Raw genomic sequence first — 23,009 nt, 5'->3', positions numbered from 1 at the left:
CTTTTGACCTGTAATAAACTTTATTATTATTGTTATTTTATTATTTTGGACATCCATTTTTGTGAGGATTCTCTTCCACCAATCTTTAATCTGTGGTTGTGAAAACAGCAGTATATAAAATATAAAAAAGAACATGGGTTGAAGGGAGGAAGGTGATGCTTTCTTGTGACTTTCTTATAACATTATTATTAATATTATTATGCTCAAATACAAAAACTGAAGGACATTCCAGCTGCTGTCTTTGTCACAGCCTCAGACAATGGATAACAGGAACAGAGAGACTGAGAAACTGGTCAAACGAGCGTTAGGGTGTCATGTGGAGATGCGTTCTGTTGGCAATTGAGACGCACACACTCACACAAATAAGCATTATACACACTGAGGATACACACTGTTATCTGCACCCTTGGGCATGAAGAACAAGGTGTGTGTGTTTGTGTGTGTGTGAGAGAGAGAGAGAGAGAGAGAGAGAGAGAGAGAGAGAGAGAGAGAGAGAGAGAGAGAGAGAGAGAGAGAGAGAGAGAGAGAGTGAGAGAGTAAAATGACCCTATAGTGCAATCTGTGTTGCTTAGCGCCTCTGAAATTGTTTGCTCGTTCTACTTCCAGATAAGCCAGTGTTTTTCCTTTAGCATGGTCAAAACAAGAGGATATTATATGCTTTGTGCAGCCCCTCAACATTCAGTGCCAATGGAAGTGAGTGCTCTGGACCGTGTGCAGTGAGACACAATCCCTTGATACAGTGCCACACTTTGATGGCACATGAACAGGTACTAGTAAAAACAGACACTTTGAAGTTGTATTAGGAGTATAGCGCTTTCTTTTTATCATCTACTTCTTATGTTATTTTGCGGCTCTATTAGAGTTCTCTCTTTATGCTTCTTTCATTCCTTCTGGCTCTTTCTGCCCATCTCTCTCGCTCTGTCTCTGCTCCAGGCTGTGTGACAGTGAGTTTCAGCTGCTGTCTCCTCTTGCAAGAGCTTTGATGTCTGTCTTATTGCTACTGTTCTAAGAAACCATAACCTCAGAGCAATGTGGGAAGTGGAGAGTGTGGGGAGTGTTGTTCAGGATTAAGTCATCTTTGAGGAATGTCAAGTTCATTGTTTAAGATTATGAACAGTTTCAAAAAGAAAATGTTTTTCCTTTTAAGACTCAGGGCTATAAATGCAAATGTACAATGAAATAAATCACAATGAAAAGACATAGGAGGTCCAAGGTCCTAAGGTGATCAAAAATACAGTAAAATCAGTAATACTGGTAAATATTATTATCATTTAAAATAAATGTTTTCTATTTGAATATATTTTAAAATGTAATTTATTCCTTAGGTGGCACAACTGAATTTTCAGCAGTCATTACTCTGGTCTTCAGTGTCACATTATCCTTCAAAAAACATTCTAATATTTGATTTGGTGCTCAAGAAACATTTCTTATAATCAGTCCTTCCTGGATTTTGTAATTCTGCAATCACAGAATTGAATGAATAATCAATGAAACAGTTGTTCTGTTTAATATTTTTGTGGAAACCGTGATCATTTCCCCCCATGCAGGATTCTTTGATGAATAAAAAGTTTAAAATAACATCATTTATTTTAAATAGAAATCTTTTAACATAATATTTTAACATAATACTGTTCAATTTTAACATTGACCAGTAGTGAATACATATAACTTACAAACTCAAAATGAATGTGTGTAGATGTTTGTAGTCAGACTGTTCTTTAAAATCTAATTTCTGTTTAAATGTTACAAGTTTTAGCAGTCCTGTAGTCTGTTTCCATATTAATCTGAGTGTTTCTCTCAATCCCCCCCCCACCCCCCTCACCCCCCTCTCTCACTCTCTCTCGTTTCTACTCATCTCTGCCTGTCACATTTAAATTAAACAATTTCAATCTGCCTAGAGACCTTCTCTGGAGACACACCAGCACATGCAACCTAGAACTGTCAGCCGCAAACCCGCACACATCTGATCTGTCTGATCAAAGCCTCATTTTGACTCTAAAATAGACCCAAATACATGTATTTCCATGCAATGGCACTAGACAACATCACTGAACTTCATGGAGGAAATCCCACATATAGATCAAACGCTTACAGAGCTCCAAGTGTGTCAGGGTTTTCTTGTACTTGCACTCCAAACCATGAGGTCTAAAGGGAACAGGCTTTGAACCCAAGTCTGCTTTGGGCCATCCAAAGGGGTTTAAAGGACAAGACTTTTTCTTTGCAAACTGACCTCTATTCTTTCTCTTATGAGATAATGAAGTGCTCCTTGGGAAAAGCCAGCAGAGTTTCTAGGAAACTTCTCAATAACTACTAAAAGTGCACAAGTCAGAATGACTACCCATATGTCTCTTTGGCAAAGGAGACGAATTTATCTATTTTTAATTAGACCACTGAGAAACGTGGCCTGGATCTTGCCCAGTCTAGTTAAAGGTGAAGAGTGTGATTTTTCAATTTAACATACTTTCAACTTAATATGCATACAGCTACAATAAGCCATTTGTAGGCTGATCAAAAAGTGAAAACATTGTGGCTTAAATTTGTAGAGCATTCAGCAAAGATGGAGACTCCAGAGATGGAGAAAAAATGTACATGACATAGACATGTAATCAACTGAAATAGAATTGACTTGCACTCTAAATTAGACACTCTTGAACTCCCTGTGTATTTATACCCTGTGTTCTCCTACATTCTCTGTCCGTTCTCATTGATGTTTTGTCATGTATGTTGGATTTACCCCTCTGATCTCCTGAGTTTGTCATTAAAGACATTTATCCTGTTTCTCCTTCGTTTTCATGAGTTTATACACACACAGCCTGTGACACTGTTCAAATGTTGAAAATAAATACTTTTATTCAGGATGCATCAAGTTGATCATAAGTGTCAGCCAAGGCCTTTACATTTTTATAGTTAAAGTATTTCAAATAAATGCTGTTTTTTTTTTTTTTTTTTTTTTTTTTTACTTTCTATTCGTCAAATAATCCTGAAAAAACATTTTTCAGGGTTTTCACAAAAAAACTAAGCCTCATAACTGTTTTCAACATTGAGAAAAATAATGTTAGAATGATTTCTGAAGGATAATGTGATGCTTAAGACTGTAGTAATGGCTGCTGAAAATACAGCTTTTCCATCACAGGAATAAATTACATTTTTAATTATTTTCAAATAGAAAACATTTATTTTAAATTATAATAATATTTCACAATATTACTAATTTTACTGTATTTTTGATCACATAAATGCAGCCTTGTTGAGCATAACCATTTAAAAAAAAATCTTACCTGCAGTATCTCACAAAAGTGAGTACACCCCTCACATTTAAGCTAACATTTTAGTATATCTTTTCAAGGGACAATACTATAGAAATGAAACTTGGATATATTTTAGAGTAGTCAATGTGCCGCTTGTATAGCAGTATATATTTACTGTCCTCTGAAAATAACTCAACATACAGCCATTATTGTCAAAATAGCTGGCAACAAAAGTGAGTACACCCTAAGTGAACATGTCAAAACTGTGTCCAAAGTGTCAATATTTTGTGTGAGCATCATTGTTATCTAGCACTGCCTTAATCCTCCTAGGCATGGAGTTCACCAGAGCTGTACATGTTGTTGCTGGGATCTTCTTCCACTCCTCCATAAGGACATCACGGAGCTGCTGGATGTTAGACACATGGCGCTTCTCCACCTTCCGTTTGAGGATGACCGTTAGGTGCTCAATAGGGTTCAGGGAGACATACTTGGCCACTCCATCACCTTCAGCTTCCTCAGCAAGGCAGTTGTCATCTTGGCGGTGTGTTTGGGGCTGTTATCATGCCGTTCGGCCCAGTTTCTGAAGGGAGGACATCATGTTCTGCTTCAGAATGTCGCAGTGCATACAGCTCCCCAGTACCAGCAGCACTCGTGCAGCCCCAGACCATGATGCTACCACCACCATGCTTGACTGTAAGCAAGACACAATTTTCTTGGTACTCCTCACCAGGGCATCGCCACACATGCTGGACACCATCTGAGCGAAACAAGTTTATCTTAGTCTCATCAGATCACAGGACATGGTTCCAGTAATTCATGCTCTTGGACAGGCTGCTTTAGGCAAACTGTTTGCGGGCTTTCTTATTGTGAGCCAGCTTCAGAAGAGGCTTCCTTCTGGGACGACAGCCATGCAAACCGACTTGCTGCAGTGTGTGGCGTATGGTCTGAGCACTGACAAGCTGACCTTCCGCTTCTGCAACCTCTAAAGCAATGCTGGCAGCACTCATGTGTCTGTTTTTTGAAACCAGCTTCTGCACCTGACGCACAGCACGAGGACTCGACTTCTTTGATTGACCCTTGTGAGGCCTGTTCCAAGTGGAACCCGTCTTGGTAAACCTCTGTATGACCCTGGCCTGCACTGTAACTCAGTTTCAGGGAGTTACCAATCTTCTTATAGCCTAGGTCATCTTTGTGGAGAGCACCAATTCTAATTCTCAAATTCTTAGAGATTCTTATGAGGTGCCATGTTGAACATCCAGTGGTCAGTATGAGAGAATTGTACTCAAAGCTCAAATTTTACTTGCTCTGATACAAGATACACAAATTGGTATGGTCCTGTCAAGCAGACAAAAACATGAAAATGATGAATAGGACATGGGGCTTTGCATGGTTAAACGACGTACAGCTATTATCACTTAGGGTGTACTCACTTTTGTTGCCAGGTATTTTGACAATAATGGCTGTATGTTGAGTTATTTTCAGAGGACAGTGAATCCATACTGCTATACAAGCAGCACATTGACTACTCTAAAATATATCCAAGTTTAATTTCTATAGTATTGTCCCTTGAGAAGATATCCTAAAATGTTTGCTGAAATGTGAGGGGTGTACTCACTTTCGTGGGATCCTTGTATATCCCAAACTTTGGAACGATAGTGAACATTAAATATTTTAGCAACTTTTGGGAACTTACATGGACCTCCCATGTCCTTTCATTGTAATTAATTTCATTGTACATTTGCATTTAGAGCCCAAAGTCTCAAAAAGAAAATATATTCAAATAGAAAATTTTAATTTATTGATTTTAAAATTTACTTTAAATTATAATAATTTCACTGGTACCATTTTACTGTATTATTGATCACATAATGCCTTGGTAAGCATAAGAGACTTCAAAGAATATTAATATGAATCTTGCTGACCTCAAACTTTTGAATGGTGTATAATGAAATATCACATATTTAAAAAATATATGAAATTAAGTGAACTTTCTGAAAAAGGTTTTAACAAACTAAACTGCAGCAAAAGTACTTTTATAAGTGCATCACTATTATATGTGACAAAAAGGAGTGATTTGAATACTGCAGCAGAACCTGGCAGTTAATGCTCAAGCAGAAAAGAGAAAGGCTAATAAGGTGAGAGTAGTCTCTGCCCAACATGGATGGAGGTCATACGCTTCAAATAATTTCCTAAGAGTGAAAGAGATTGAGAGAGCGAGGGACCTAGAGAGAGAGGGGGGTGAGGGTGAGAGGAAGAGGACAGAGAGGAGGATTAAGTGAAACAGTAGACACACAAATCAGAATAAAAGGAGAGGTGAAATGGACACTAGAGCACTGAATGTAGGTGAAGGTGGGAGACAGATGGAGGTGTGAAGTGGAACAGAAACAGAGATAGAAACCTCTCGAAGGACGAGAGCGAGAGAAAATACATGGTTGAGAAGACAATTAAAGAGTGGTTAAAGGTGAAAGCGTGTCAGGAATTCAATGAGAAAGTTTGGTTTGGGAAATAAAGCAGATTGAAAAATATCCAAAGAACGTAAGCAAACTAGATTAAAAATGTGACGTATTTGCCACTCATGTATACTTGCTGCCACAATGCAAGAAGGGTGTGGGTAGATGGACGAGCACTGAAGTGCAGTTGCTAAGGTGTTCTGCTAAGGCGTTCAAAAGTTTTTAGAAGGTATGGTTGGTGTTTAAGCTGTATGGTTGCTAGAGTATTCTGGGTGTAAATTGTACAGTAGCTGCTCTCCTTATCCTTTTCATTTGATTTCTTTCTTAAGGAGAAACAAGGGTTGGTTCATTCAGTTGTACTTCCATGAAGGTGCAGAAGAGGACTGAAGAGGTGCAGTCACATTTACTGTTGTTCATTTCAATACTGTTGTTCGATTCCACGCTATCTGGAATTTTGCGTGAAGGTGAAAGGTGTTCTGCTAAGGTGTTCAGGAGTTTTTAAGATGTTCAGATCCCTGCAACTGCATGCCCGTTGTACGTGGCCCCCCAGCCGGTGGCAGAGGTATCCGTGGAGACAACAGCATGCCTGGACACTTGTTCTAGGGGAACTCCTGCCCGTAGAAACGAAGGCTTCGATCACGGGCTGAAGGTTTGGCGGCAGGCCAGGGTGATTGTCACATGGAGCGTGCCGCGTTGCCAAGCTCATCTCAGGACTCGGCCATGAAGCCAGTGCTGAAGCGGCCTCATATGAAGCTATACAAGCGCCGTTACTGCCGCTGCGGATGCCATATGCCCCAGGAGCCTGCCTTTGAACGAATTCAAACAGTTCAACACTGACGAGCATGTTCCTCTGTGAGTCGTGCTGTTTGGCTGACCGAGTCCAGCTCCATACAGAGAAAAGAGATCCTCTGCACGGGGGCAAGTTTGCTCTTTTCCCAGTTGACCCGAAGCCCAAACTGGCTGAGGTGACTGGGCACCATGTCCCTTTGTTCGCACAACTGATCTTGTGATTGCGATGCGAATTGCACATTCTCTCAGAGGAACAAGGACTGTCTCCGCTACCTTCGTGAAGGGTAGGACTTTGTACTGATATGCCCGTCCCTCGAACGCAAAGCGTAGGAACGGTCTGTGTCGAGTGAGAATCGAGACATGAAAGTACGTGTCCTTCAGGTCGACCGCTACAAACCAATCTCAGGGATGGCTGCATCCGAAGATGCGCTTCTGTGTTAGCATTTTGTAAACGGAAGCTTGTGAAGGGCCCGATTCAAGACTTGTAGGTCTAAGATTGGCTGTAACCCACCGCCTTTCTTGGGTACAATTAAGAAGTGGCTGTAAAACCCTGTCTTCATGTCGGCTGGAGGGACCACGATCTCCACCCGTAAGACCAGCAAGAAGAGAACAGAGGAAATTGCTCTTTTATTGAAATTTTGGGTACTGCTGACCGTGGGCCAGCGGTGGAAAATAAAGAAAATTTAACATTCTCCACCCGGCCCTCCTCCGGGGGAGGGAGTGGTGTGGTCACCATCTCCTGAAGAGCTATCTCTGGTCCATCTCTGGATCGCCTGTCTCAGGGTTGCTTGGAGACCTGGACAGTCTGGGTGGTGGCGGCTGAAATGTGTGAGGCCGATAAATATCGGTTCTTGGACTCCCCTAACTTCCAGGCTGGCCTCTTCGGCGACGCGGTGAAGAACGTCGCCCAACCGTTCTCCGCTGCACAGAAATCCTTTGGCCGCTCCGCCATCAAGGGTAGTGAGGATGGATGAGGTAACAGATCGGTTTCGGGCAGAAAAAGGTGTCATCCACGATCTAGTAATCTCATCATGCAGCTCCAGGAAGAATGCACTATTTTACTAATGCACCTTGCATCTTTGTGAATTGTATTCCCTTTTAAATTGGACATCATTACATTTTTATTTATTAAATCATGTTAAGCCGGGGACACACTTAACGACTGTAAGGCCGATTCTGAATGTAATTTGATACTTACGACTGATCATGCCCAGACGTGCCGAGTCAGAGAGAGTTGCATTCAGTCGGTGTTTAAAATCTGCTCCAGTCATTGGAAACAGTCTGTAAGTGTGTGCAGTTCATGTTTCAGCTATTCGTTAAGTGTGTGCCCGGCATTAGGTTTGTTACCCAAATATCTTCAAGAGTTGCTGCACCAATATGTTAGTACATATACAGCCAGATCATCTAATCATATTGTTTTTGTTTCCTTCCTTTGTTTTGTTTTGTTTTTAATTCTCCTTTTTGAAATTTCTCTGTTTTGCCTCCATTGCTGCTTAAACAAGTGGACCCCGCAACTGCGTAGCTTAATGAGAGTCTGCAAATTAGTGCCTGACGATTTTTTTTTTAATATATTTCCAACATAACGTTTATTTATCTCTCATTCACCCGCGACCCACCCACAAATGGCCCACCCGAGCCACGTATTATCCGCAGATATAACCGCATCACTAATTCACACATTTTAAGTGTGAGAGCTAGATGAAACATGGGGAGAGTGCCAAGCACATGAAATGCTTGGCACTCTATATCTATATAAACATTTTAGTAGAGGTACTCCTAACTTTTTTCTGGTGCTCCTAACTTTTTGAAGATGGGAGCACCAGTGTTACCAATTAAATGTTTTAATTTCGAACCCTGGCACAAGCCCACCCTCCAATGCTGCAATCGACAGCTCATCCTCATCGCGAACCACAAATGAGAAATTGAGCTCACCCTGAGGTGAGCTGCCATGCATTTTAAATGCATTTTAAATGCATGTTAAAACCAGGTGGAAACAAGGCCATGGTGAGCATCACTAATGTAAAGTGCAAGACATGCGTGTGCGTGCATAAGAGAGACAAAGAGAGAGAGAAAGCAAGGATACAATTAGAAGTGTTCCTGCTCAGCTGCTCCTACACACCACTTCACCTAACACTTAACTTTACCACACACACATATTCTGCCTCACCTCAAACATTGCTCTCTGACTCCAATTAGATCCCAATCCTCTTGCCCAGATTGCTCATTTACATTTTAATAATTTAAAATCAATCTCTCTTCACACCTGAGAACTGATTCTGAACCCCCAGCAGCACACACACAAACACACACATACTGTACACACACACACACACACACACACACGTGTGTGTGGTCATGTGTGAATGTATATATTCCTTATAAATCCACTCATCTGTTAGTAACCCACCTGGTGCTCTGGAAATGTGTGTGTGTGTGTGTGTGTGCTAGGGGGTTCAGAGAGAGTAAGAGAGAGAGAGAGAGAGAGAGAGAGAGAGAGAGAGAGAGAGAGAGAGAGAGAGAGAGAGAGAGAGAGAGAGAGAGAGAGAGAGAGAGAGAGAGAGAGAGAGAGAGAGAGAGAGAGAGAGAGAGAGAGAGAGAGTTAGCGAAGCACAATGAGCTCCATCCAGCGAGTGAACTCAAGTGCTTCGCTCCCATATGGGTGTTACATGAGGTCTATCTGTCAGCCGCTCTCTATCACTGACTAGAGAGACATCATACCCACACCCAAACTCCGCTTTACTGCCGCTCTAAGATTTTAAAGCACACTGTATTGCAGTGGTTCTCAACTCCAGTCCTCGGGACCCACTGCTCTGCACATTTTGTATGTCTCCCTTATTTAACACACCTGCACCAGATCATCAGCTCGTTAGTAGGGACTCCATGAACTGATTTGAGTGTGTCAGAAAAGAGAGACATACAAAATGTGCAGAGCAGTGGGTCCCGAGGACTGGAGTTGAGAACCACTGCTGTATTGTATGTGCTGTGCTGTCGTTTTAGAGGTGTGAGGTTGTACGGTTATAAGGGAGTTGCCTTACGCATGGTTTTACTATCCCTATATTCGACTAGAAAGTTTGATGTTGAAAATCTGACAGTAATGATGCCACTGGAATATTTGCATAATCAATTATGGGTTTTTCCTCTTTCTTAAGCCGTCTTCACACTGCAAAGGTGGCACACTGGACACAGAAGCTGCCTGTATCTATTTATTCATGTATCCATATATACTGCATATTACTATTAGTAGGCAACCAATATGGATTTTTTGATAGTTGTTGCTGACATCTTATAGAGCAGGGTGGCCGACGCCTGATATTAAGTCTATATATTTGACATCATACTATTTAATTAAAAAGACCGTAAATATCACATGCATAACCATCGCTACAATAACATTTGTATATATATAAAATAACCAAACATTATTCATGTTTATGAATAAAGATTTTGTTAAAAACATGAATACAAATGAAGTAAAGACAGTAACCAACAGTGCACTCAATTATTCAGTAAGTCTGTGAGCACTGGGGATATTTTCCCAAATAAATACAAGGAAATGCTCATTTTACATACAGCAGTGTTTCTTGAAAAAGTGGGCTGCAAGACCTGCAAGAGTGTGTAGTCAAAGAAACAACAACAACAAATGCAACAAATGTTTTTCTGATGCAAGACTTTTAAAGAAGAGTTTGAAAGATGTGCACGAAAGCTGGTGACTCTTCTGCAAAGACTTTGCTCTTCTGAGACAAAACACGTTTTACCATTCCACTGTGAACTACACTGAACTACATTGATGTGTTTGACTGATTCAGTATCTGCTGAGATATCAGATGAGATGCTGTCAGGCTATATGTCAGTGTGATAATACAAATGTTATTTTCCTAAATTGTTATGGCCGGTTCATGCAGAAATCGTTAAGCGGTTAAATTTACAGGCATGCAACATTGTAGTTACATTGTCAATTATGAAAAGTACCAATAAATTACGTAAGTGGTACGTTGTGTCTAAGCTGGGAAAGATTTGCATGCAGGTATGATGTTCATTCATCAGGATGAGTGTCCATATGTCTTATGTCTTATTAACAGCCCATGTTAGTATTGTGTATTCACCATGGTAACTGTAGTTTCCATAACCTTAACCCAAAATACCACCAATTCTATATTTTTGATGATGTATTAGGGATTTAAAACATGTTCCCTCATAAAGTTGCTGGTGTAGGGTTTGATGAAATGTCATATATACCCACAACAAAGCATGGACCGGCTGCAGTCTTCAGACATTCTTCCAGTAGTTTCATCCGTAGTCTCTGCAGCTCCGGACTATCCCACTCCTCTGGATCAATGCCCCAGTACAGGTCCACCACCTGGGAAACACACATACACAGATATTTAAAACATCAAGATTTAGCCACTGAAACATTACAAACTTTTACCTAAACATTACACACACAATTTCCAGTTGCAACTTGCAAGATATAAATAATTCATTCTAAAATGACTTCCTTTATTGAACTCAAAAATAAAAGCTTAGCAAAATGTTCAGGCTACTCTTTTTCTTTTCAATGAACAAAAAAAGGGCATAGGATTTAGATAGAGAATATTTTCGTAGACCTACTGTATATCAACACTCTTAACTAATGCCTAATTCTTTTTTATTACCAAGTAAGAAAGATCTGGGGAGTAATGAATGCCTGGGAGAGTATGAATTTCCACACTCTTTCAGCACACATTAGCACGTTAAAAGGAACCACAGGGAGAGGAATGAGGGAAGAGATAGAAAAAGACAGAGAGAAAGAAAGAAAGAAAGGAAGAGGGGAACGTAACAAGAAGAGCAATGCTGAGAATGTGTCCCTGCGGTCAGCTAAACACTACACTCATGCTGAGACACATTTCCCTGCTTACTGCTCACAATTAAGAGCCGCTAATAATTCTGAGTGTTTGTCTTTGAAGAACCTCACACAAAGCCATTCAAAAAGGTTATCTTTTATACTGATTATTATGAAGAACAATATGCTGAGCTGCCATATCATTTTCATTCAATTAGTTGAACTCATTTCTCCACATACACCGATGAGCCAAAACATTATGACTACCTGCCTAATATGCTGTTGCTGCCAAAACAACGCTGACCTGATGAGGCATGGACTCTACAAGATGACGTTCTGTGGTATATGGCACCAAGACATTAGCAGCAGATCCTACAAGTCCTATAGGTTGCAAGGTGGAACTTGTTGGTCCAGCACATCCCACAGATGCTCAATTGGATTGAGATCTGGAAAATGTGGAGGCCAGGGCAACAGCCTAAACTCTTGGCACTCAGTGTGGTAGGGTGCATTATCCAGCTGAAAGAGGCCACTTTCGCCAGTGAACACCATTGTCATGAAGGGGTGTAACTGCAACCCACAAGCCTTTCCATTTCAGAGATACTCTGACCCAGTTGCCTTGCCATTACAATTTGGCCCTTGTCAAAGTCACTCGGATCTTTATTCCTGCCCATTTCTCCTGAATCTAACATGTTGATTACAAGAACTAATTGTTTGCCTACTAATTTACCCAGACCTTAATATGTAGCCTTGTTAGGAGATGATCAACGATATTCGCTTCACCTGTGACAGCTCATCATGTAATCAGTGTATACTGTAGCCACCCACCCTACAAACCAGGATAGAAAGACATCTTAAAGGGGATTTCACATCTAGCTCATTATTCATGTTTTTGGCAAGCAATGTGTGAGCTGTGAGAACACAGCGATGCCGGAGAAAAGAGCGCCCCACAGCACACTGGTCTCGTGTTCCACGGAGTAGCTACGGAAGGACTTAAGAAAGAGTGACAGTGGAAGGGAGAGAGAGGGAACCACAGACTTGCAGCATTTATTTTGTTGTTTCTTTTATGTTAATGTGCAACAGTCATTTTGTTTTGTATTTTATTAAGTGATTAAAAAATTATATCATATTTTTGGTACATTTCAGCTCCAAATTTTTTTTTAAGTAAGATATTTTAGTGAAAGAAGGATGTAGCACAACTGTTTTTATCATTGTTAAGAACAAGAAATGTTTCTGAGCACCAAACAGCATATTAGAAAGATTTCTGAATCATGTGACACTGAAGGCTGCTGAAAATTCAGCTTTGCCATCACAGGAATAAATTACACATTAAACAAAAAACAAAAAAAACAATATTTTACTTACTTCTACTTTTTTTTTTTTTTTTTTTTTTTACAGTATTTCTGATCAAATAAATGCTGCCTTGGTGAGCATAAGATAAAAATCTTACCAACCCCAAATTTTTTAACGGTAGTTTATTTTTTTGTATTTGTACTGTAAAAGTGGTTGTTATTTAGAGGCCAATTTCATAGAAACCAAAAGTTTGTAACCAAAGGAAATAGTGACTTAAATCGTTCCTTCATTTTGATTAAACTAAAACAAGCGCACAAATTATTACGTGACCACGATTTAGTAAAACGAGGGAACAAATTAGTAAAATGTGCTGACGTATCAGTAAGTTGTGGGAATTTAATTGTTAATCCGTGGCCACAATATAAATGCCCACCCCCCTGTCATGTGCGGGGCTCCGTAAAAAAGAAATTGAAACATTTAAGAAATTCTGGCCTTGACTTTTCATATATTCAGCTGTTTTTGCCCAAGTGTACATGCAGAAGCACAAATTAGCTGCTTAAAACACACAAACACAAACACAGATACATTTACACATACACACACTTTTACATCCACACACCAAAAAAGCTGTACCTGAACCAATGGCAAAATAATAGAGGAACAAGAAATTGAGAAAGAGAAATGGCTCCTGTCTTTGTATGTGTATGTGGTACTGGACTTAATGAAGAGAGACAGGACATTTCCTCAGCACCAGTATGACAGGACACAGGAATATCCCTGGACACATTTGTCAGAATCAATGTCACTGGCGCAGATAATTCAAATGGCAAACACGCTTCAGGGGGAATCTCTCCCTGCTGCACACATGCGAGCGCGTCTCGCTGAAGGACTCGGTAATCAAGTATGTGTTTCTGTGTGTGCTGATCACGTCTGTTCAATGTGTGAGTATGAGTGTGATTTGTTTAATTTGATGTTGATTTAATGTGTCTATGCTGGTTACGTATTTCTCTTTCTCTTTCTCACAATCTAAAGCAAGTCCAATAAAATTCTGGTGTCATTCACATAGCTCTTTAGGACCCCAAACACATTTCTTTTGCTCGGCTGGCAAAAACCAAGCCACTGTGAGCCCTGCCTTCCTTCCAGACTTCATTTAACGAATTCAATCATGGCTTCCATCCAAGAGCACATAAAGCACAAGAGACTCCCTACATAATGTGAACTCTACACTCAAGCTCTCTATGCTAATCAAACTTCTAAGAAGAGAGAAATACTTCATATGAAAAATGTCTTGCTTCTGTAAGTATACATTATAATGTCAAATGGAAAATCCATGGCAATTTTTCCCCCTCAATCCATTCAATCCATCCAAATTTTCCCTCACTGTCATGAAAAATTATAACACTTTACAATAAAGTCCTTTTTTGTTAACATTATTAGTTCATGACCTAAATGATTAACTAATGGAAATTTTGTATTTGCAGCATTTACTACAGTAAAAAAAAAAAAAAAATGTAGATTTGCAAAAATGTAGATTCAAATTTGTAAGTTACCGTATTTCAATGACTGACTTTATTAACTCCTATGTAACACTACTTTGTTTTGTCAATTTTAATTTGTTTATTCACTAAATGTAAAATGCCTGGTTGACCAATACATTTGTGAAGACAACTACAGATTTCTTATTTTTAAACTAGTAACTGATGTATAAACTGATGTATAATATACACTATAGTTTCATAGGACATTTCACATGTGGAGTAAGCTAGACATCTTTGTTTCTGAATGAGCAAGTAGGCTATATCAGACAGTAACTGTATCCTACAACAGTAAACACATAATTTATTCATGCTTCAGTGCATGCTGGGAACTCACAACCCCTTAAAATTTCAGCTATATTTGCTCAATATAAAATTATTTGTTCAGACAACTGTTTCACTATTTGGGACAATATTTGGGAGAATTCTGTTGGTCTAACATCTGTTTTTATGAACAGTATTTGTTTCACATTACACGAGGAATTCACATTTCTTAGTATTTGTGAATCAAAAGGTCCCATAAACTAGAAAATATGTAGCTTCTTTTTTTTTACAGTGTGTAACTCAGTGTTTATTACATGTTAATTTATAGGTAATTTAATACATATGCTAGTGTTTATTGTTAATGCCTCTTGTTCATTCATAATAATTAATAATAATGTATTAGTACTTGTAAATGTTAACATGAATCTAGATTAATAAACGCTTCTAAAGCACTGTTCATTGTTAGTTAATGATAGCAAATGCATTAACGAATTCAGCCTTATCGTAAAGTGTAAGGAATTTATTAATTTTAATATTGCGAATGTGTTTATATACAATAATGTTGATCTATCAGTTCATTGTGGAAAATTCAATTTGAGTAATGGGCAAAAATCTCAAAATGCTGTTAAGGTTTTGAAGGAAATTACATTTGAAATGAATAGGTTTTTCTCTGGTCTTGATGTCAAAATGCAAATACTGTAGACATGTGCACCTCAAATATGTGCTGCCATAATGCCATTAACCCTTTCGCACGTACGATCACACCGGTGTGATCAGTCTAGGCTGGTCCCTGGAGCGTACGATCACACCAGTGTGATTAGAACGGTCAGTGCATCACGTGATCAACTGCTAAATTCAAATGTGCTTTCGCGCGTTGGCTGGCGCTGAGCCAGAGACAGGCGCGCTCAGAGCTGTTATATATCACAACTTTTCAGTGTTTTCAACCACATAATGTTTATTTTAGGTTTCAGACATATAAATTCACATAAGTACTAAAAAAACAATACATTTAGAGTTTGTAAAATACACACTATGGAAGAGGCAATAATAATCCTTTCCACTATAATTACGTTTTATTCATATCAGATACACATTGTGTAAGTAACTTTAAAGTTTACTCTGTTCTTCTCCCAGTTCACCAGACACTTACTTTTATGTATTTCGGGAGAAGTGGGTGAATTGACGTGTTGTAAATCCAACAGATCCGATTTTCTGAACTGCGTCTGTGGCACAAACTAACATGGCGGTGCCCATCGCGCATACAGCTCAACTAACGCGATCATTATAAAGGTGTTTAAACAACAAAACACTTCCACTTGCATATATTTGACAATCGGAATATCAGATATTTCATACCATAGCTAACAAATTTGTGAATATTTTGAATTCAAAAGGAAAACTGACATAAAAGCAGATCAGCATTCATTCAGCACTGTTGTTGCTGCGGTATGTCACGTAACAAGCAATGACGCGTCACCATGGAAACCATAAAGTGACACGTTCTAAATAACAGTCGCCTTGAAAAACTCACGCTGGGGGGTCAGCCAGAATATTTTAAATTTACGTGTGAAAGGGTTAAAGATGTTTATATGTGACCCTGGATCACAAAACCAGTCACACGGGTATATTTGATACCAAGGAGACGGCCCGTGCCATCGGCCGCTCCATGTCAGCATTGGTAGCAACGGAGAGGCACTTGTGGCTGAACTTGTCGGGCATTGGGGAGAAGGACAGGGCCTTCCTCCTCAATGCCCCGAATTCGCCTTCTGCGTACAGGCCTCTGAGGCCGGTCCCCCACACGATCGAGCATCAACAGCTCGCTCCTTCGCGGAGCCCTCAAGAAATGCATGGATGACGCTCTAGCTCCACTGATACTTCAGGGCATTCGCATTCTCAACTACATTGACGACTGGCTCATTCTGGCACAGTCAGAGGAGATGGTGGTTCAAAATCGAGATGTTCTGAACCATCTGAGGTGCTTGGGGTTGAAACTCAATGAATTCTGGGTCTTCTGGCAGCAGCGTCCAACGTGATTCCTTTTGGCCTGCTGTATATGAGGGCCCTGCAGTGGTGGCTCAGGACCAGAGGGTTTTCCCCGATTTTGCACGATCAAAGTAACGCGCAGATGCTTTCGTTCTTTGGTCATGTGGAAGAAACCATGGTTCCTGTCCCAGGGCCCTGTGCTGGGAGCACCGTGTCAGAGAAAAATATGGACCACGGATGCATCCCTCACAGGCTGGGGAGCGGTCATGGAAGGCCGCTATACCAGGGGTCTTTGGAAGGACCGCCATCTTTCGTGGCACATCAATTGCCTGGAGATGTTGCCAGTATTTCTGTCTCTCAGACATTTCTTCCGGACCTCAGAGGCCATCATATTCTAGTGCGAACAGACAATACGTTGGTGGTCTCATATATAAATCGACAGGGGGGCCTGAGATCGCGCCCTCTATGCAGACTGGCACATCAGGTTCTTCTGTGGTCCCAGGGCAAACTACTATCAATCAGAGCAATGTTTATTCCCGGGACAAAAATGTGGGAGCAGACATCCTGTCGAGGCAGGGGCTGAGGCCCGGGGAATGGAGACTCCACCCCGAGACGGTGGAGCTGATATGGAGGGAGTTCGGTCAGGCGGAAGTGGATCTGTTCACTTCTCACGAGAACACTCACTCGCACTCTGGTTTTACCTCACGCATCCAGCTCCCTTGGGACTGGATGCCATGGTGCAGGCATGGCCGAGGCAACGTCTGTACGCATTTCCCCAGATCGCTCTGCTCCCAGGGGTTCTAGAGGGTCCGGCGGCACGGGATCAGCTTGCTCCTAGTAGCTCCGTACTGGCCAGCCTGAGTATGGTTTTCAGACATTATAGCTCCTCTAGCAGGCCCTCTGTGGCAAATCCCGATCAGGAGGGACCTTCTTTCTCAGACCGGGGGCACAATACTTCACCCTCAGCCAGAGCTGTGGAAGCTGTGGGTCTGGCCCCTGAGGGAGACCAACTTGTAAATGCTGGTCTCTCAACTGAGGTTGTTGAGACTATCCTAAACTCTAGAGCCCCCTCCACGAGGAAACTGTATGCATTAAAATGGAATGTATTCAACTTATGGTGCAGAGAACATCAGTTGGACCCAGTTAACTGCCCTGTGGCTTCAGTGCCAGAGTTCCTCCTTAGTTGTTTCTCTGACGGGCTCTCCCCGTCCACGCTTACGGTCTATGTGGCGGCTGTAGCTGCCTTCCACATGCCTCTAAGAGTGGGCACCTTGGGGAGACACCCACTTATAGTACGTTTCCTTCGTGGAGCTAGGAGGATGAGGCCTGTCGTGGGGGGTCCCCACATGGGACCTGGCAGTGGTTCTTGAAGGGTTATCCCTGGCACCCTTCGAACCTTTGGACGAGGTGTCTGAGAAATTTGTATCTTTAAAAGTAGCTTTCCTGCTGGCTATTACACCCCTAAAAAGAGTCGGGGACCTGCAGGCGCTATCCGTCTCACCTTCTTGCCTCGAGTTCACTCCTGGCAGAGTGAGAGCTATTCTCCACCCTAGACCCGGTTATGGAATGGAGACTCCACCCCGAGACGGTGGAGCTGATATGGAGGGAGTTTGGTCAGGCGGAAGTGGATCTGTTCACTTCTCACGAGAACACTCACTCGCACTCTGGTTTTACCTCACGCATCCAGCTCCCTTGGGACGGTTATGTGCCTAAGGTGCTGACAAATGTGGCACGGTCTATAATTCTACAGGCATTTCATCCTCCACCGCATGTGTCGGATGATCAAGCTAGATTACATCTGCTATGCCCGGTCCGAGCTCTGGAGGCCTACGTACACAGGTCCTCGGGCTGGAGGAAGTCGGACCAGCTGCTCGTGTGTTTTGGGTCACCTAGAAAGGGTTCCCCTGCTTCAAAGCAAACTGTCAGCAGGTGGATAGTAGAGGCTATTTCCTCAGCTTACGAGGCGCGCAACTTGCCTTCGCCTCTTCTGATAAAAGCCCACTCAACTAGAGGAGTGGTTTCCTCTAAAGCCCTGCTAGCAGGGGTTTCCCTTCAAGAGGTCTGTGATGCCGTTGGCTGAGCCTCCCCACACACCTTCATAAGACATTACAGTCTGGATCTTCCTTCTACACTGGGTTCACAAGTTCTCTTGTCTTGAGTGTGCCAGATTGCTTCACACCAGGGCGTGTACCTCTCAGTGTGGCGCAGTGGGCATTTCGTTCCCCAATGTGTCGATTCTCGACGCAGCGCGAGTTCCCTTGAAAGGGAATGTCTCGGGTTATGACTGTAACCCTTGTTCCCTGAGAAGGGAACGAGACGCTGTGTCCCTTGGCCACACTTCCTGCGCACCTGAGAACGACTTGCTTCGACCAATCAGAAGCTGACGCTGTTGTGATCCGGCCTCGCTTGATAGCTTCTGCATCACCGTCACATGCAACGTGACGAGTGACATAATGACGCAACACCAATCGAGATTGGACTAGTTCCATACAGGCTTCAGACGCGTCATGCTTAAGGCGTTCCCCAATGTTCCCTTCTCAGGGAACGAAGATTACAGTCGTAACCCGAAACGATTTCTTTAAGTGAATAGCATCATACTTATAGTTTACTATTTATATATTATTTTTGCACTTAAAATATACTACTAAGTTTTTATTAAGTTATTACTTTTTTATACTTGAAATATAATGTCAACTGTATAACTCTTTTCATTTTAAAAACATTTCATTCTAGCTTCCTGCATTCTTTTTTATCAACACTTGAATGTAGGTACGTTTCTTTAAAAAAGCAACATTTTAACATGTCCGGATCAGATTCAGAACAATGATAAAAAAATAGAGGGAGTAGTTGCATCCATCAACAGGATAGCAACATAGCTTCACAGTCTTTTCCTCTTCATGGGTTCGATATTTCATTCGCTAACGTTAGGCACTATTCGCTAAACTTATATGCTTTTTAATGTTTGATGATCGTGTTATTTTACATTTGTGTAAGCAATCTTCTATCACTTGTTTCTGCTTCTTCTTCATCTGTGTTTTGATCCAGAGATTCTGTACTAGGATATGCAAAATAGCACCCCCTACCATATAACAGTGAAAACATGGATAGCCGGGAAATTCAGTCAATGGCGGGGAAAGAGTAAAGCTGATTTGAAGTTAATTCCTATGTACATTACCAGTGGACTCGACAACACAAAAATCCAGATACTCAGAATTAGGAACATATCTGCTTTCTTTATAAATCAATATTTTCAGTATGTAAAACTATGTGAAAAAAAGTATTTAATAGGCTGCTCAATCAAAAGATTAAACACTTCTACAAGCCAAGTATACTTAGAATACTTAATTATACTTTTATGTATATCAAGGTTGAGTAAAAGTATATTCCAAATATACTTAAACTTTTAAAGTTAAGTATACTTAAGTGCAATTTTAAGTATATTTATGAGAAGTACATTAATTATATTTCTGAGAAATACATAAAAAGTAGACTGAAAATATCCCTACGTATTTTTAGTTTTAAAGAAGTAACCTAATATCTCACTTGAATTTTCGTAAGGGAACTTATAGGCTTCAAGTGACATGGTCAGGTTTGATCATGCTTTGTAATTGCCAGATCACAGTAAATACTAGCCAGAAGTTTTCTATTTTGCTGGATTGTGTTTTGGCTGTGGAGTAAGTGGTGGGAGAACAGAGTGAGTGCAATCAGTCATGCTTTCACACACACACACACAAACACGCACGCACGCACACGCACGCATGCACGCGCGCTGACACTCGTGCACAAACACTTACACACATTGAGCTTGATGGATCTTAACTATTAACTAACCAAGCAATTAGAGTGTGACAGCACAGCCCCCGGGAAAGACTGATAACAAGGTATATAGAAGGTTTAGAAGCCCAAACATCTGGACATGGCAACACAGACGACAAACACATCCTGCTCAGGTTTCACTGAATGACTGAATGAGGGACACAGGGAGATAATTAGCTTGCATCTGATGCTTTTCAAAAAAAAAAAAAAAAAAAAACTGAGAAAATGAATCAAGGAGCTGACAGACACTAAAAAAGCTGGGATGTTCAGCAAAACAATTATATTTTTGGGACCTAAAGCATAAGTTTTGTAATGAGTGGATGAGTTAGCAAAATCCACCATAGCGTATTAGCATATTCCCTGTATGCTAACATGAGAAATATTTTATGAACACAGCGTCTGCCACTGATTCTTTAAATTATGACAGCTTTTATCTACTTTAATGATGCCCATATATGTAAATGACAACCTAATCATATTGTTATGAACTATGAAAACAGCTCAATTTTAACTGGTATCATGAGCAAAGAACTAATTCAGATACTGACTTCTGTTTTATTGCTTTCCACAAGCCCACATCTAAACCACATAGGGCTACACAGTTTTTTAAAGAAAACACATGCATAATGAGTATCATTAAACACAGTATATTACAACCCGGCGTGGAGTAAAAGAGACTGAAAAGCTGTCATTTTCCACTAATAGTGCATCCATAGAAATGATGATGTTTACTCAGCTACTGAGGGCTCTGGCCATAAAATTTCATAACATGAGGCAAATATGACTGTATTTACATAATTGCACAGCTCAAACTGAGGATTTGCAAACATAATGCTCCATAAATCCCAAATGGCTGGTGATAAAGGGTAAAAGAGTATCAATGTCAATGCTGCAAAAGTTCTACATTTAAATTTGAAACTTGCCCTGGTAAGACATTTGAAGCGACATCAAACTAGGTAACCATAGTCTCTCAAACCGAACCATAGGAAAATTCACAGACAAAACAACTCAAGCACTGTTGTTGACAGGTTTTAATATTTTCAGGCTTCACTGCATCTCTAATCTGTCTTCAAAGAACCACGTCTCGCGCTTCTTCTTCTCTTTTCTCCTCGGTTTTCACGATTATACAGAGAACTTTCTGATGATGCCTTGGAGATGGAACGAAAGGGAATGAAAGCATGCAGAAAACTATCAGAGAAAACAACCCACAGAACAGCCTTGAATTAAAGAACAGGCACGTCTTTGCATGTGACTGGAGAAATAAATTAAAAAAAATCTGCTTGTTATGAACAATATGGTTTAACGAAAATGGCTAGGCATCTGGTGACATGCTATCGATTACTTAATGGTGACATGAATTTACTGTTACAGAAATGTAGGGGAAAACAATACTGTATATCAGGGCCATATTGGTTAGTTATTGTTTATTTATAGACAGCCGGTTTGGGGTCTGTAAGATTTTCTTTTTGTTGTTGAAAGAATTCTCTTATGTTCACCAAATCTGCTTTTATTTAAACAATAATACAGTAAAACATACTGTGAAATTTTATTAGAATAAAAAATGAAATGTCATTTATTTTTTATGTCTATTTATATATATGTCTTTTTTTAACATAGTGTTACTTAGGAGTTAATTATTAAAGAGATAGTTCGGCCAAAAATGATATTAAACCCATGATTTACTCACCCTCAAGCCGTTTGAGATGCACATGTCAATCATTTTTCAGACGAACACATTTTCAGTTATTTTAGAAAATGTCTTAGATCTTTCAGTGGTTATAATGTGAAGTTATGGGGTCCACCTCCTTCAAGTCCCAAAATGTGCATGCATCCTTCACAAAAGTAATCCATCCGGCTCCAGGGGGATAAACGAACACGCGTCGACCACTACCGGAAGCCAGTTATTTTCATTTATAAAGGTTTAAATATGTATATTTTACGACAAAACCGCACGGATTACCCTCAGAAGGCCTTCGTTTATCCCCCGAACGGCTTGAGGGTGAGTAAATCATGGGTTTAATATCATTTTTGGCCGAACTATCCCTTTAAGTAAACCATCCAGCTAAATCATTATTTTAGGTTTACCATAGTAGTAATATATAAAGGTAAGGTTCTGAACACAAATTTTTATGAAAAATGAAACAAAAACAAATATCCAATAGTGTGCTTTTAAGGTCCAGAATGTTATACATTAGTATTACATTGTAACACATTACTAATTAAATTAATCACCTTGAACATGGGGTATGATATACTTTGAGAGAGAAAATTGTTTTTGCTCTTTTTTCATTTATTCTGAACTAGCACACTGACTCATATATAATTACACAGACTACAAACGGCTATACTGTATCAGTAAGCAAAAATTGTAATCTAAGTTTCGGTTTGGCATGGCTGCCTGCGGCGATCACAACTTCTGCAAAATAGAAAATGTTCATCTAATTGGTAAACACCACAAGAGTCAAATAGTTTGATATCCTGAAGTTATGAGCAGATTTCATGATGAGATTCAAAACGGCTGAGAGGAGGATGCAAACATCTTTACAATGCAGTTGTCAGTTTCAGCCTGATGAAAAGGCCCACAGATTCTCCTGAGAAGAGTTATGATTTATCATCCTTCTGGCTTCTGTCTCTACATGAACATATCACTTTAGGAGAAGACGAATGAGTCCTCTGATGGCCCCCATTAAGGGCCAATTAAAAGAGAAATATGATACTCCAACGTGTATGGTAGTCGAACGCTATATCTTACGCTTAAAATGTTCAATTATCGAAAACAAGAAGATAAGAAGGAGCACAACCATCTATGAGAGCA

At 40.4% G+C, this 23,009-nt stretch overlaps 1 protein-coding gene across 1 annotated transcript in view; it reads right to left on the bottom strand.

Annotated features, from left to right (window-relative positions):
* Nucleotides 1-23,009, bottom strand: part of nwd2 (NACHT and WD repeat domain containing 2) — a gene marked incomplete at both ends in the record, with an annotated part of 78,057 nt that overhangs the window by 27,906 nt on the left and 27,142 nt on the right. Inside the window, one exon of the mRNA XM_081389481.1 lies at nt 10,728-10,844. Within this exon, the coding sequence (XP_081245607.1) occupies nt 10,728-10,844 (117 nt within the window). The remainder of the gene's footprint in view (nt 1-10,727; nt 10,845-23,009) is intronic.

Source organism: Scardinius erythrophthalmus, assembly GCF_964197995.2.
Source record: "Scardinius erythrophthalmus genome assembly, chromosome: 2".
Lineage (NCBI taxonomy): Eukaryota > Metazoa > Chordata > Actinopteri > Cypriniformes > Leuciscidae > Scardinius > Scardinius erythrophthalmus.
The sequence above is the reverse complement of the archived record's forward strand: the minus strand, read 5'-3'. Positions and strand labels throughout refer to the sequence as shown.